At 43.0% G+C, this 13,203-nt stretch overlaps 1 protein-coding gene across 1 annotated transcript in view; it reads left to right on the top strand.

Annotated features, from left to right (window-relative positions):
- Positions 1 to 13,203, top strand: part of CCDC178 (coiled-coil domain containing 178) — a 351,905-nt gene that overhangs the window by 23,311 nt on the left and 315,391 nt on the right. Inside the window, exons 8-10 of the mRNA XM_015426392.1 lie at positions 3,438 to 3,591; positions 8,703 to 8,798; positions 8,883 to 9,019. Coding sequence (XP_015281878.1) covers positions 3,438 to 3,591; positions 8,703 to 8,798; positions 8,883 to 9,019 — 387 coding nt within the window. The remainder of the gene's footprint in view (positions 1 to 3,437; positions 3,592 to 8,702; positions 8,799 to 8,882; positions 9,020 to 13,203) is intronic.

Raw genomic sequence — 13,203 nt, 5'->3', positions numbered from 1 at the left:
TGTGGAAGGAGATTTGTTTCATGAAGGGTGATGATATATGGAAATCTTTGAACCTCTTCTAATCTCTGTCCCATCCCAAGGAATATCTTTGAACCCCTTCTAATCTCTGTCCCATCCCAAGGAATGACAGTGTACAGGTTCAGTTAATTCCTTTCTCTTCAACCTTGATGCTGTGTAATGCCAGGTCAGTAAGAAATAAGACAACAATTCTCCAGGAGACTATCCTGGAGAGATGCTTTGACCTGACGTACTTGACCAAGACCTGAGTAGGTAAGTATGAGGTAGTTCCCCTCACTGGGCTTACTCCCTCAGGGTACTCAGTCCTCCATCAAAATCGAACTGAGGGATAGGGGGAGTAGCAATCCTCATCTGAGACTGTTTTCCCTGCACCAAACCTCACTGGCCTTGAATACATTGGACTGGTTTGAGGTGTCGGAGAGAGGGTGGGAGTCCTGCTGGTGTACCATTTGCTCAGCTCACCAGCAGACTCCCTTCTGAGGCTACATTAGATGTATCCTGTGTTTATGAATTTGTATCACATGGTATTTTAGATCTATGGTGATTCTTACTTGTGTAATTTATATAGATTTTTAAATAATCTATATATGTTTTAAATCTCAACGATTGTGCTCTTAAAATTGTTTTAACTGAAATGTGCTGGTTATGTACTGAATTAAATAAACTATGCTGGCAGTAGCTGAGTGGACGCTGTGTTTCCCTAGACTGTTGGTCTTGGGGGACTTTGACGTCCATGCAGAGACTTCCTTACTTCATACAGTCTCAAACTTCATGGCTGCCATGGCAATGCTAGGACTCTCTCAGGTTGTACCAACCCATATGCATTAAGCAGGCTGCATGCTAGATTTTATCTTTTGCACAGAGCTTGATCTGAATAGTGCAGCTGTTTGTGAACCGGTGCCATGGTCAGACCACTTCCTCATAAGGGTCAGTTTGGGGGTGGCCATTCTCCCCTGCAGGGGCAATGAGTGTATTTATGCTTGCCCGCAGAGACAAATGGAACCTGATGGTTTCCAAAATGCTCTGCAGGATTTATCTGGGCCTGCCTGCAGTTCAGTTGATGAGCTGACTGAGATTTGGACTAGAGGTCTTCAGGAAGCTATTGCTCAAATTGATCCCTGATGCCCTCTGTGCCCTCGTGTCTCTGTGGCTCCTTGGTATAATAAGAGTCTTTTAAGAGGCTGCTCAGAAAGCTAGAGCAGAATTTGTGACAAACACAAGACAAAGCTGTGAGAACACACTATAGAGCCCAGTTGAAAGCCTATGAGGTGGCAGTGAAAGTGGCAAAAAGAAATTATTTCTTTGCCTCCATTGCATCTAATAGCTCACAACCAGCTCAATTATTTAGATTGGTTCAACAATCCTTTGGTGTGTCCTAAAACTAATTTGGCTCTCAGCTGTGATTAATTGCACACTTTTTAACGGATAAGCGTCTCTAAGCTCCACCTGGAATTGGCTGCTGAATTTGAAAACAGTAGTGAGATGGGGGCTTTGCTTGCACCTTCTGGTTCTTTTTTGGACTATTTTGGCCTGCTCACCCTTGTGGATGTTGACAGGATCCTGAAAGCTGTGAAGCCAACTACCTGCTCCTTGGATCCTTGTCCCTCGTGGCTAGCCATGCCACACAGTGGTGAGTGGCCCTTTGAGACAGATTATGAATTTGTCTCTCTTACAGGGCTGTTTCTGCAGCTCCCTTAAGGAGGCGATTCTTAGACCTTTGCCAAAGAAACGCTCCTAAGATTAAAAAAAGATCTGGCCAATTACCACCCAATGTCTACTCTACCTTTGCTGGGGAAGGTAATTGAGTGAGCAGTGGCCGAGCAGCTCCAGGTTTTCCTGTATGAGACATCTGCCCTGGACACTTTTCAGTCAGGCTTCGGGCAGCACTGGTTGCTTTGGTTGATGAACTCTGTTTAAATCTGGATAGTCATACCAGCCCTGTAGATCCTTCTGGATCTATCTGCAGCCTTCAGTACAGTTAACCATTTGATCCTGATCAACCTCCTTTCTTCCCTGGGCATAAGGGGCACTGCCCTTTGGTTGGTTCTCATTCCTCCAGGAATGCTCTCAGAGGGTTGCTATTGGAAAGGAGAGGTCTTCCTGATGAGACCTGAATTGTGAGGTACCATACAGGGTGATACTCTCTCTGATTTTATTTAACATATATATATGTACCCTCTTGACGAGATTGCCAGGAGGTTTGGAGTTGGGTGCTATCAATATGCTGATGACACTCAGCCCTTTCTCCTGCTGGATAAGCACCTGGCGGCAGGGCTGTCAGCATTATCCCAGTCCTTCGATGTGGTAGTCCAGTGGTTAAGGGGAAGCTGGCTGAGGTGGAGGTCATGTGACTGGGAAGGACTGAGATGCTAGCTGCGGGGTCACTCCTGAGACTTGATGGTGTCCAGTTGACAGCTGTAAACTCTGTAAAGAGCCTCAGGATGTGGTTGGATTCTGTGTTATCATTGAATAAACAAGTGTCTGTCGCAGCATGGTCAGCATTTTTTCACTTATGCCAGGCCCACCAACTGGTTCTTGTCTGTATGAGATGTTGCCACATTGATCCATGGAGTGATCACCTCCAGACTGGACTACTGCAATTCGCTCTATGTAGGCCTACCCTTAAAAATGCTTTGGAAACTGCAGGTGGTCCAGAATGCAGTTGCCAGGTTGCTTACTGGAACATCATGGTCAGCTCATATTACTTCAATTCTGTGGCAGCTGCACTGTCTACCAATTAGTCTCCAGATACAATTAAAGGTGGTGGTGTTAACCTTTAAAGGTCTTAATGGCCTGGGACCCTCATACCTACAGGATCGACTCTTCTGTTACAACCCTTGCACTCCCTTTGGTCATCATCTAGGGGCCTCTTGTAGGTGCCTGGCCCCAGGTTGGCTTGCTGTCACCAGAGGAAGGGCCTTCTCAGTTGTGGCCCCTACCCTGTGGAATGTACTCTGATGACACCTGTGTACTCCTGGACTTGTTTATTTTCTGCAGGGCATGCAAAGCTGAATTGTTTAGGTTGGCGTTTGGAGAGTAACCACATGTTTGGCCTGTTTGAATAGTGTAAGGTGATAGCCATGTCTTTTAATATTTTAATGTTAATATTTTATACTTGTTATTTGCTTTTATGTTTTTTATCTTATTGCTCTTAATGTTGTAAGTTGCCATGAGACCCTTCGAGTGAGCAGTGACTAAAGAATCTAATAAATAAATAAAAACAAACAAACACACACTGTATTAGCAGTTAAAACAAGAAAGTTCAGTATTCTTATACTAGGAGATGAATTTAGTTAAATGCCTGACTAGAATCAGATGACTCTGTTAGGCTTAAGAGCTGTTATTATGTTAATGAATATGTTTTCAATCAATTCTAAATACCCAGATAGATGAATGGTTTGATTTTTGCTCCTTTTTAGGAATGAGTTAAAAGAAGTTGAAGCTGTTTATGGTGATTTATGTTTCAAGATAAAAAATATAGAGGAGGCAATAATGCAAAATAAAAAACGCCTTGAAGAATTAGTCAAGCAAGAATCAGACACAAAGACTGACATAACATCTTGGCAAGCAAAAGTAAATTTTGAATACATATATATATATATATGGAAGCAAATAAATACTGTAAATGGAATAGCATATAAAGACCCTGTTGAAATTTGGGTCTCCTGTAACAGCACAAATAAATGCAAGGGTATCTAGTGAAGTACAACTATCTGATGGAATTTTTATGCTCTTCATGATGCTCTGATTCTAATAATCCAAAAGGTGGTGATCATCATCGTGGTAAATATTCAACATTAATTCGTAAATTTGTTTATTACATAATTATTTCTCAGGAGTTACTCCGTTAGAGGACTTCTGGGAACTCTATGGAACAACTGAGTCCCTTAAATGAAAACATAAGGTGATTCTGCATTGGCTTTTCTCTCCGTTGTTTTACCAAACCCACATTGGAACAGAAATTGCCCTCTGTATTACATGCTGCTTTCACTTTCTTTGATCATCAGGTTTTATGGTACCTTCTGTATAGATTTATGGCCATTCAGGGGTGACTGAATGTCCCAGGGTATTTGAATGTGATTTTGAGCTGCACCTTTGATAAAACAAGGGAGGGAAAAGCCAATGCAGAATCACCCATAGTCAAGATGGAAGTGATGCTGGATTGCAGGTTCAGTTCTCTAGCCAGTCCACCCAAATCATTGCATGTGGCATCATGACAAGGAGAGTGCCAGTGTACTACAAGGGCTCCAGTCATTCCTGGCTGTCACAGCACAAGAAGTAGGGGTGTGCACTTCAAAAAAATTGTGTTAATTTCTGAGCCAGATTTTGGGTAGGGCACTGTTTTGTTTTGTTTTTTGAAGTCCCCCTAAGGGGAGGTTTTTATTAGGTTTTTTTCAAAAGACTACAAATTATAACCAAAAATTAGGGGAGGGAAACTACAACTATGGAGAAAGGAAAGAAAACCACTAATAACTAAATCCCAAGAATAGGAGATCATAACAACAGCTTATATAAATGTTAGTCTTAAACAGTATTATTACTTTGAACATAGTCGGTTATGCTAAATTATTTATTTTTTTACCCATCAATCTATCTGTTTAAGAAAACCCCCAGAGCATCCCATAGTTATTATATGCTTTTCAGGCACAATTCAGAGTCCTTCAGCCTTTATTTTTAAAAATCTTTTCTAATTCTCAATTTGTATGGACTTTTGGGGGCGGCCACCCCCTTTTCGGAGAGAGAGTCCTCGTCAGAAGATGCCGAGCCCAGTTCGCCGTCAGATTTGCTTTCTTCTTCTTCCTTCTTGTCCTCCGCTGGCTCCCCCAGCTGTACTCTCAGGAACTCACGTGCTTTGAAAACAGAGTCAATCTTTTCTTTTTTATCGTGGAGTTTGAAAATGACGCCTTCTGGAATTTGCCATTTGTATCCAATGCCATTTGTTTGTAGAAAAAGGATTAAATCTTTGTATTTCTTTCTCTTCTGTCTTATTTCAAATGGGATATCTCTTTAAATCCTGATATTATTGTCCCCAATTTTCAAGGGTGTCCCCGTAGTTGCTTTCAAGATAGAATCTCTCACATGTCTCTTCGAGAATCTGGCTACTATTTCCCCAGGCAGATTATTCTTCTTAATGCATGAGGAATCGGACCTGTCCATCTCGCTGTGAAGATATTCCGCTTTAAAATCTGTAACTGGGGCTAATGCTTCACTCAACAATTGCTTCAGATTCTTTCCTTTTGATTCTGAAACCCTTTGGAACCTTAGGACCAGATTTTCTTTCTCCATCTGCAGCTGTAAAAGTTGTGATTTTTCCACAGCTTGCTTCATTTCTGGTATGTGTAGCTTTTTCTTAACTTTTTTGGTGTTGGCATCCATTTCCTTCACCTTCTCAGCCGTTCGCTCCGTTATTTTTAAAGACTCAGTCAATTGGAGCTGCTGAAACACCATACTTTGACTTATTGTTGACAACTGTTGCTTAATGTTAGTCATCTCGTCCAGCAGAGGGCGCAAGCAGTCTGCTAACATTTTCGAGAGCTCAGTAGTCTCTTCCGCTCGAGGACTACCCACTGGTTTCACTTTTAAAAGTTTGTCTTTGTCTGCTTTCTTCCCCGCCATCTTTATGGATTGTTTACTTTTAGAGAAATTGCCAAAGTCTCCGAAGTTCGCCCTTATGTTTATCTGCGCTCTGGTAAGTCTCTCAAAACAGATTTAAATGCTTTTTCTTCCGCTCCCCCCTCTTTATGTTGTGCTTTCGTTCGTGCATTTGGGAGGGGCCCCTCCCCCGCTCGCTTTTTGTCTCTCCGTGGAGGGGGGGTAGCTTTCTTTTTAAATTCGCATATTCGCTTTAACCCGACTCACAGTTCATTGTCGGCCACTCGGCCATGCTCTAAATCCAGTTAACTCGCTCAATCTCCATGCTTGTCCCAGTCAGCGGCTCTAGATCCATTTGGACACTCAGCGGCAGGACCGTCAGGATGGAGGAGCGCCTCTATTCTCCAGCATTGCGCCGTCAAAAAGGTCACCCCTCAAAAGTCCCATAGCTAGGGAGCGTCCGGTCGGGTAAAATGGTGAATTGACGCGCTTTGCGAGTTGGCAAAGTGGACGGCAGCTACGTTCGACAGTTTGGGCATCTATTTGCCCAACGCAGCATCCCCCAGGCAGGGGGAATGTCCAGCAAGCGATAAGCTCCAAGAGAAAGTTGAGGTTGGCGCATTTCAAGCCTCGGAGGAGGCTTGCTGTGCACTTTGATCTCCTTTCACGAAGCGGACATTCGCAACCCAGCACTACAGTGGCTAGCCGAGCTGAAGACTCAGCATAAATCCGTCATTACCCGATTTCTTAACACCAAGGGGACATCTGAAGCAAAAAGACGCAATGCGAGATCCAGAGATAAACATGCAAGGTAACAAAACTTTATTGCTTACTGGATGGGAGTTCTAACGAAGTTGGAAGCAACCGGAGAAGCGCATAATAACTTTTAAAAAACAATCCATTCGTTTTTGGAATCAAAAAGGGTTCTTAAAAGCGTTTATTTAAAGAAAAACTGACTTTGTTGAACATTCCTGTGGTTACTATGAGCTAAAGAGTTGAAGGGGAAATTGAAACTGATGAGCAACATCGCGAGACTGTGAGGGATCGTGTTACAAAGACTTTGTCTTGGCCGGAACTGTGATTGCAGCAGACAAGTGGAGTGCTAGAGTGGGCTCAGAACAAGCACAGCTGACCAGAAGTGGATCGGGAAAACAAGGTGGTTAACAGGAAGACCGGATAGTCGGTGGCACCAGGGGGGGGGTAGCAACCCGCCACCGCCCCTCCTATCCGCTGGTGTGCAGATCACATCCGGAAGTCCGGGAGATGTGTCCGCTAGTGTGTAGACCGGAAGTCCCCAGTAGGGCACTGTTTTTGTTATCCCTATTTTGGGGGATATTGTTACCAGTTTGGGATTTTAAAGGATCCATACACCATGAAAGAGTTGGGGATCAGAGAACACTTCCTCTCTTTTCCTCCCTCCCTCCCTGCTCCTGCTGGCTCTGTGGTGATGGGGGGGGGGAACACACACAAACATATTTTTTTTAATTTCAGGTAGGTTTTTTTTTTAATGGCATGATTTTCAGGTGCTGAAATTGCCAAGCCAGAGAGTTCTGCTCAAAACAGTTTCTGGAATGTATCAACGCTCCCAAAATTTTGGCATAACATGCCCTTTTTTACACCGAAAATAAAATTTAAAAACTTTGTGCATGCCCCCAATCCAGAATTACCCAAGGCAGCTTAGTTGCCAAAAACCTTGCAGGAGGATAGGCCAATTCCATCAGAAGAGGACTAACTTGACAGATAGATTACTGAAGGTTGATTTGGGGAGTGGGTCTACCTTGTTCAGAAACATGCCCTTTTGGAAGTGTTTCAGGAGGCAAGTTGCAGTATGACACCATAAATCCACAAGGACTTTGATCGTGTTGATCAAAACTCCACGAGCAGTCATCTGTACCCCAGGAAGTGGTGAAGGGAGTTTGCTGGATTTGCAGTCACAGTATGCAGTACTATTATCAGGGGTCTTTTCGTAGAAAAAGAGCTGCAGGAGCGCGTTAACATACGGCACGCTAATGAGCTACTAGGCTATTAGCATAATAGCTCATTAGCATATACAACGCCCCCTTACATCACTGGAAGAGATGTTAGAAGGGGAAGCAAAAGGGGGGGAAGGCATCTTCAAAAGTCTCCCCTTCCCTTCCCTAGAGTTGGGCCGCAGAAGGAGGGAAATGGGAAGGAGAGAGAGGGTAGAGAGAAGGAACGAAGGAAGGAAAGAATGAAAGAAAGAGAAGGAAAGAAGGAAGGAAAGAGGAAAAGGAAAGAGAGAAGGAAAGGAGAAGGAAAAGAGCGGAAGGAAGGAAGAGAAGGGAACGAGAGAAAGAAAAGGAGGGAAAGAAAAAGAAAGGGAAAGGAAAGAAATTGGGCAAAGAGATGGGGGGAGGCTCTCCCCCCCCCCCACTCCCCCAATCAAGCCTCCGCCACCCCCCTCCGTGGATCCCTCACTTACCCCGCTCTGGTGCTGGCCCGGGGAGGCGACCTGGGGGGACCTCTTCTAGCCTCCCCCGGGCCACAGTGCCCCGGCGCTTGCCCGGGGAGGCGGCAACAGGCCTCCTCTGGCCTTCCCAGGGCCACAGCGCTCTGGCGCTGGCCTGGGGAGGTGGCGACGGGCCTCCTCTGGCCTCCCTGGGGCCACAGCGCTCTGGCGCGGGCCCTGGAAAGGCACAATGGGCCTCCTCCGGCCTCCCGGGGGCCGCAGCGCTCCGTCGCTGGCCCAGGGAGGCAGCAACGGGCCTCCTCAAGCCTCCCTGGGGCCGCAGCGCTCCGGCGCGGGTCCCAGGAAGCCAGCGACGGGCCTCCTCAGGCCTCCCTGGGGCCACAGCACTCCGGCGCAGGCCCCAGAAAGGCAGCAATGGGCCTCTTCTATGTTACCTGCTGTGGTCCTCTGTCTCCTTGGACAATCCTTTTCTGCTTCTCAGCTTTCTTCATAATCTTAAAAATACTTTACTCTCAGCATAGCCCATATTGCTCTCTAAAGAACTTCCGTTCCCACTAATGTGGCTTAAGAAAGTCTGATATAAATATGTGAACTTAATGTTTGTTGTAATGACGTGAATAAATGTTGAATGGGCAATTCAATTATCTTTTTAATGTTTTAGTTGAAACGTTTGACTTCAAAAATTGCTGTTCAAGAAAAGGAGAACAAAGAATTACTAGAAGGATTTCATACTGAGTTTAAACAGATGGAAGATTCAGTAAGTTTAAAATATGTAAAATGTTTTTATACCACATTCAATGGGTTTTCATATTGTTTTAGTATATGCCCTAATGTTTCCTAGAAATCCAGTCAGCAGTCTGATCTGCAGAAACTGAAAGAAACACTGAAGAATAAACTTCAGAAAATATCTGATTTGCGGAAAGAAAACAAATACCTTCATGAGGAAAATGAAGAATTTATGCAAAAATTCAAAGACATGTAAGTATAATTTCCTTAGCCTCGATCTTTCCCAAATCTGGACATTTTCCACACCACAGTGTTGCTACTGTTTCCTGGCGAGTTGAATCCCCAGCTGATGCTGTGACTTTGCAGCACCCCTTCGGCAAAAGAGCATTTTTAAAAAAATTCAGATCTGACCCGTCCTTTTCCTTTGAAAAGGGGTCGTGCAGCCATTGCATCATGTATTTTGCCAGCTATGGAATCTTCTTTTAAAAATGAAATTTGTGCATGCCCACTAATGTTATAACATCATAACATTGTCCCCAAAAAAGGCTGGATGTAGAATGGAGGAAGGCTCAAGGTTGATTGGCCATTTGGATTCCCACCACTCCCAGCAGTGTTCATTATTGGCAGAAGATTGAATTCCAGCCAATGCATTGGAAAGGTTTTGTGACATTGAGATTCTCTGGTCTGCGGTTAGTAACCGTGCATGCAAAAGAATTGTGGGAAACAGCAAGGTTGCCGCCATTTCAAAGGTCCCCCCCCCCGCTTCACCTTAGTTGCCAACTAACAAAATGGCCAGCAAAGATTCCCACAAAAATCCTAAGCAAAGTAGTATTTCATTTGCGATTGTCAAACTGTATACACCAATTCATCATGGTGTTACTACAACCATTTAGTAATTATAAAGTACACTAAATGGAAGTACTGCACATGTTTAGTTTTCATAATTACCAAATCAATTATATAATTCCATTATTTTCAGATGTTTAAAACACTGAACTGTCATTGAAAACACACAGGGGGCTGTAGGGGAAAAGAAGGGGGGAGAATGAAGAAACAATACAAGTGCGAGGCAACAAAACTTACCCACAGAACACATAAAATAAATAAGGAAAGGGAAGGAACTTCATGGATGGGTAGTTGCACAGAGAAGGCTACATTAAACCTCACTGCACATTTTGTCCCAGTATTATAACACAGCAATATTGTTATGTTATAGTTACATTGTGCTAAAAAAATCAGTGTCGTAATGCGATAAAAATTATGCCTTAAAATTAATAAGTCTGCTGTATGTGTGTGTGTGTTACATGCTAGGCTGACACCACAAAAGGGTGGCGGGAAACAAAATTTGATTTTGGGAATTCCACACTTGAAAACTGTGAGTTAATACCCGAAAGGAAAAGAAAATGTCGGAAAAGTGGATCTGAAAAACACAGGGTAACAGGGCAGTAAATTTGGAGCTACTCCTGGAACAGGCAAAAGTTGTGCGGAAGGTTTTAGAAACATCGATGATTTAAGAATGCCGATGTGGTGGTTTGCATGTTGCAGAAACTGTCCTGGTTTGATAGACTCTTTTATAAAGGATTGCAGTCAAAACTAATTGAATGCCATGGAAATGGGAAGGAGCACATTTTTTAAGTTCCTGCTCTGTTATTGTCATTTACCTTGTCCTGGCTCCCCTGCAGCTGCCAGTCTCTCCATGCCACTAGAGCACTTTTTGGTTTTGGTTTTAATCAGTAATTGCTAGATCACTATAGTATTGTAAAATTACAAGGGGATACATGCAAGAACTTGCAGGAATGGCCACCTGATTCCCCTCCCCCACCTTCACATTTTGCCCTCTTTCCACCCCTTCTCTCAGTCTCTTTCTGTTTTTCTCCTGCCCTCTATTTTTCTCCCTTCTCTCACTCTTTCTCTTTCTTCCTCCCACACACCAACTGTCACTCTTTTCCTCTCTCTCTTTTTCCTTCCTCAATGCCTACTGTCACTCTTCAATGTCTTTCCCTTCTCCCACCCCATCACCCCCCCACACACACATCACTTACTTGGGACTCCATCTACTGGCATCGCCACTGTTCCCCTGCTCACATGACTGTGATGGGAGGGATACAGAAGGCACCTTTACTGGAAGTGGGGGCAGGCACATAATGGGGGATGGCCCCTGTTCTGGTGACATGGCAGGTGGTGGTTCCTCCTCCCCTGCATGCTGCCTCACCACCACAGAGGATGAGGAGGGGATGCAGTGATGTCAGGGCCACTGGTGGCAGTGGTACCGCCTCATCTCCTCCTGCAGCACTGCTTCTGCCACTAGCTCCCCCACCTGCAGCATCACTGCACTGCTACCTTAAGCTGCTGAGGAGATGCAGTGATGGTGGGAATGGCTGCATAGGTGGAAGTTCTGCACAAGCCAGAGAGTTTCCTTTGAGAGGGTTACCCCTATCCATTTAGGATAAGTTTTTAGATTTTTTCTGCGAACTCGGAGGGTCCCCCAAGTTTGTGGGGAAATCTCTGTACCTGGCCCTGACCCATGGATTTAAGTATCCGTAGATTGTGCCAGGTTGACTGTTGGACAAATAATAATTTACTACTACCATCTACTAGTTTTTCTGAATTCCCAGCTTTCTTTTTTTTAAATGTCTAATCCTTTTCATTGCAGAGGTGCGCCTAAGGACCAGAAACTTTTTTTTAAATTAAAGCGGAGAATTCAGAGAACTAGTTGATCATGGTAATAGATTGCTATAGCTTTATAAAGTTATAGTAATCTTGCAATTACTGGTTTAAAAATACCCTCTGGTGGCATGGCAAAGAAAATGCAAGAAAAAATGGTGACTGATGGAGGAAAATGTGCACAAAACTCCCTGGTGGACTCTTTGTAGCTGGTGTGAATGCCGCTGCATTTGTGAGAGCAATGACCCAGAAAATCCTTGCTATGGTCATGCAGTTTGAATGAACTTGAGATAGTCTAGCTTATTTTAGGGAGTTTTCTTTCTATAAAGTATGGAAGGGGGAGGGAAAACTATATTTGCCACCCTGAGCTCTTTGAAGAAAAGGTGCAATGAAAACTTTTATTTTTATCTAAGTTTTCATCTAGGTGTTTGCTCTTTTAACTATTTTTACAATATACTTCTAACTTGAGGACTGTAACAAGCCTCTTTTAGGGTGCTATATTTTTTTAAAGCTATTTTGTGTTTTGGCTTTTATTGGTTGTATTTTTAATGGATTCATTTTATGTTTTTATGATTTTTTATTTTGTGAGCTGCCTTAACTAGATCTCTGAAGAGGCAGCATACAAGTATTTTAAAGAAAGAATAAAGAGTGAACTTCTTGGCACTGGGAAGAAGGCAAATATTACTGTGGAATAGAACCGTGTTAGATAAAGAGTAAAGCACATTCAAGTTAATTTGTGGTGTTCCGGAAAACTTTTTAAAAATTGTGATCCATGCTTTACATGGAAGGCAATAATGACAACAAACTAGAGCACTAATGGTGCAATCCCTGTCACTTTCCTGGGAGTAAGCCCCAATGAATAGACGAGTGGAATTTTAAACAGACCAGTTTATTTTTTAAAATACGTTTTTATTGCTTTTATACTACGAACTACAAAGGTAGGGGAATAAGGGAGTATCTGTCCTAAAATACAGAGTTATGCAAGGATCATATAGTAATAGTTGTACAAAAATTGTACCCAAAACTTGGTGTTTCCCCCACAATTAAGCTTTAAGGAATAAAGGTTAATACTTATTATTACAAGGTCAAACTAGTACAGGAATGATTAGCCAGAGTAAGTACATCCTAGCTCTTTAACTGTTAATAACATCAAATTTTCAGCATTAAGCTATTTATCATATTTTCCCCCCTGTGCTTAATTTTCTCGTAAATTAATCTAACTTTCAATAATTTAGAAGCTGCCTCTCCTTTATCGGAGTCTGAATCTTCAAAAGGACTGCCTGAAGAGCTTTCACTGCTTCTCGGTCCGTGTTCTATGTTTTCATCTGTTGTGTTGTTGTCCTCTGCTTTTCCTTCTTTTGGTGTTGTTTGGTGCATTTCCAAAAATGCCATTGCTTTTGTAACAGAGTCAATCTTTTGTGTGTTTTTTTTCTTTATAGTTGAAGATAAGTCCTTCTGGAGTTATCCATCTGTAGAGAGTGGATTTTTTCTGTAAAAAGGATGTTAGGTTTTTATACTGTCTCCTCTTCTTTCTTATCTCAAATGGAATGTCTTTTAAAATTCTCATTTCTTCACCTTTGACTTTTAGGGTTATCCCATTTGTTGCTTTCAAGATTATGTCCCTTCTTGATCTCTTGGAGAATTTAACAAATACTTCACCAGGCAGTTTATTTTTCTTAGTAAGGTCTGGATATGATCAATAGACCACATCCATATCGCTTTGTAGAAATTCTACTGTAAGGTCTGCCACTGGAGCTAAAGTTTTGCTTAAA

This window comes from Gekko japonicus, unplaced genomic scaffold (assembly GCF_001447785.1).
Source record: "Gekko japonicus isolate JY-2015 unplaced genomic scaffold, Gekko_japonicus_V1.1 scaffold802, whole genome shotgun sequence".
NCBI classification, from domain to species: Eukaryota; Metazoa; Chordata; class Lepidosauria; order Squamata; family Gekkonidae; genus Gekko; species Gekko japonicus.
This window is presented reverse-complemented; position numbering and strand designations above follow the sequence as displayed.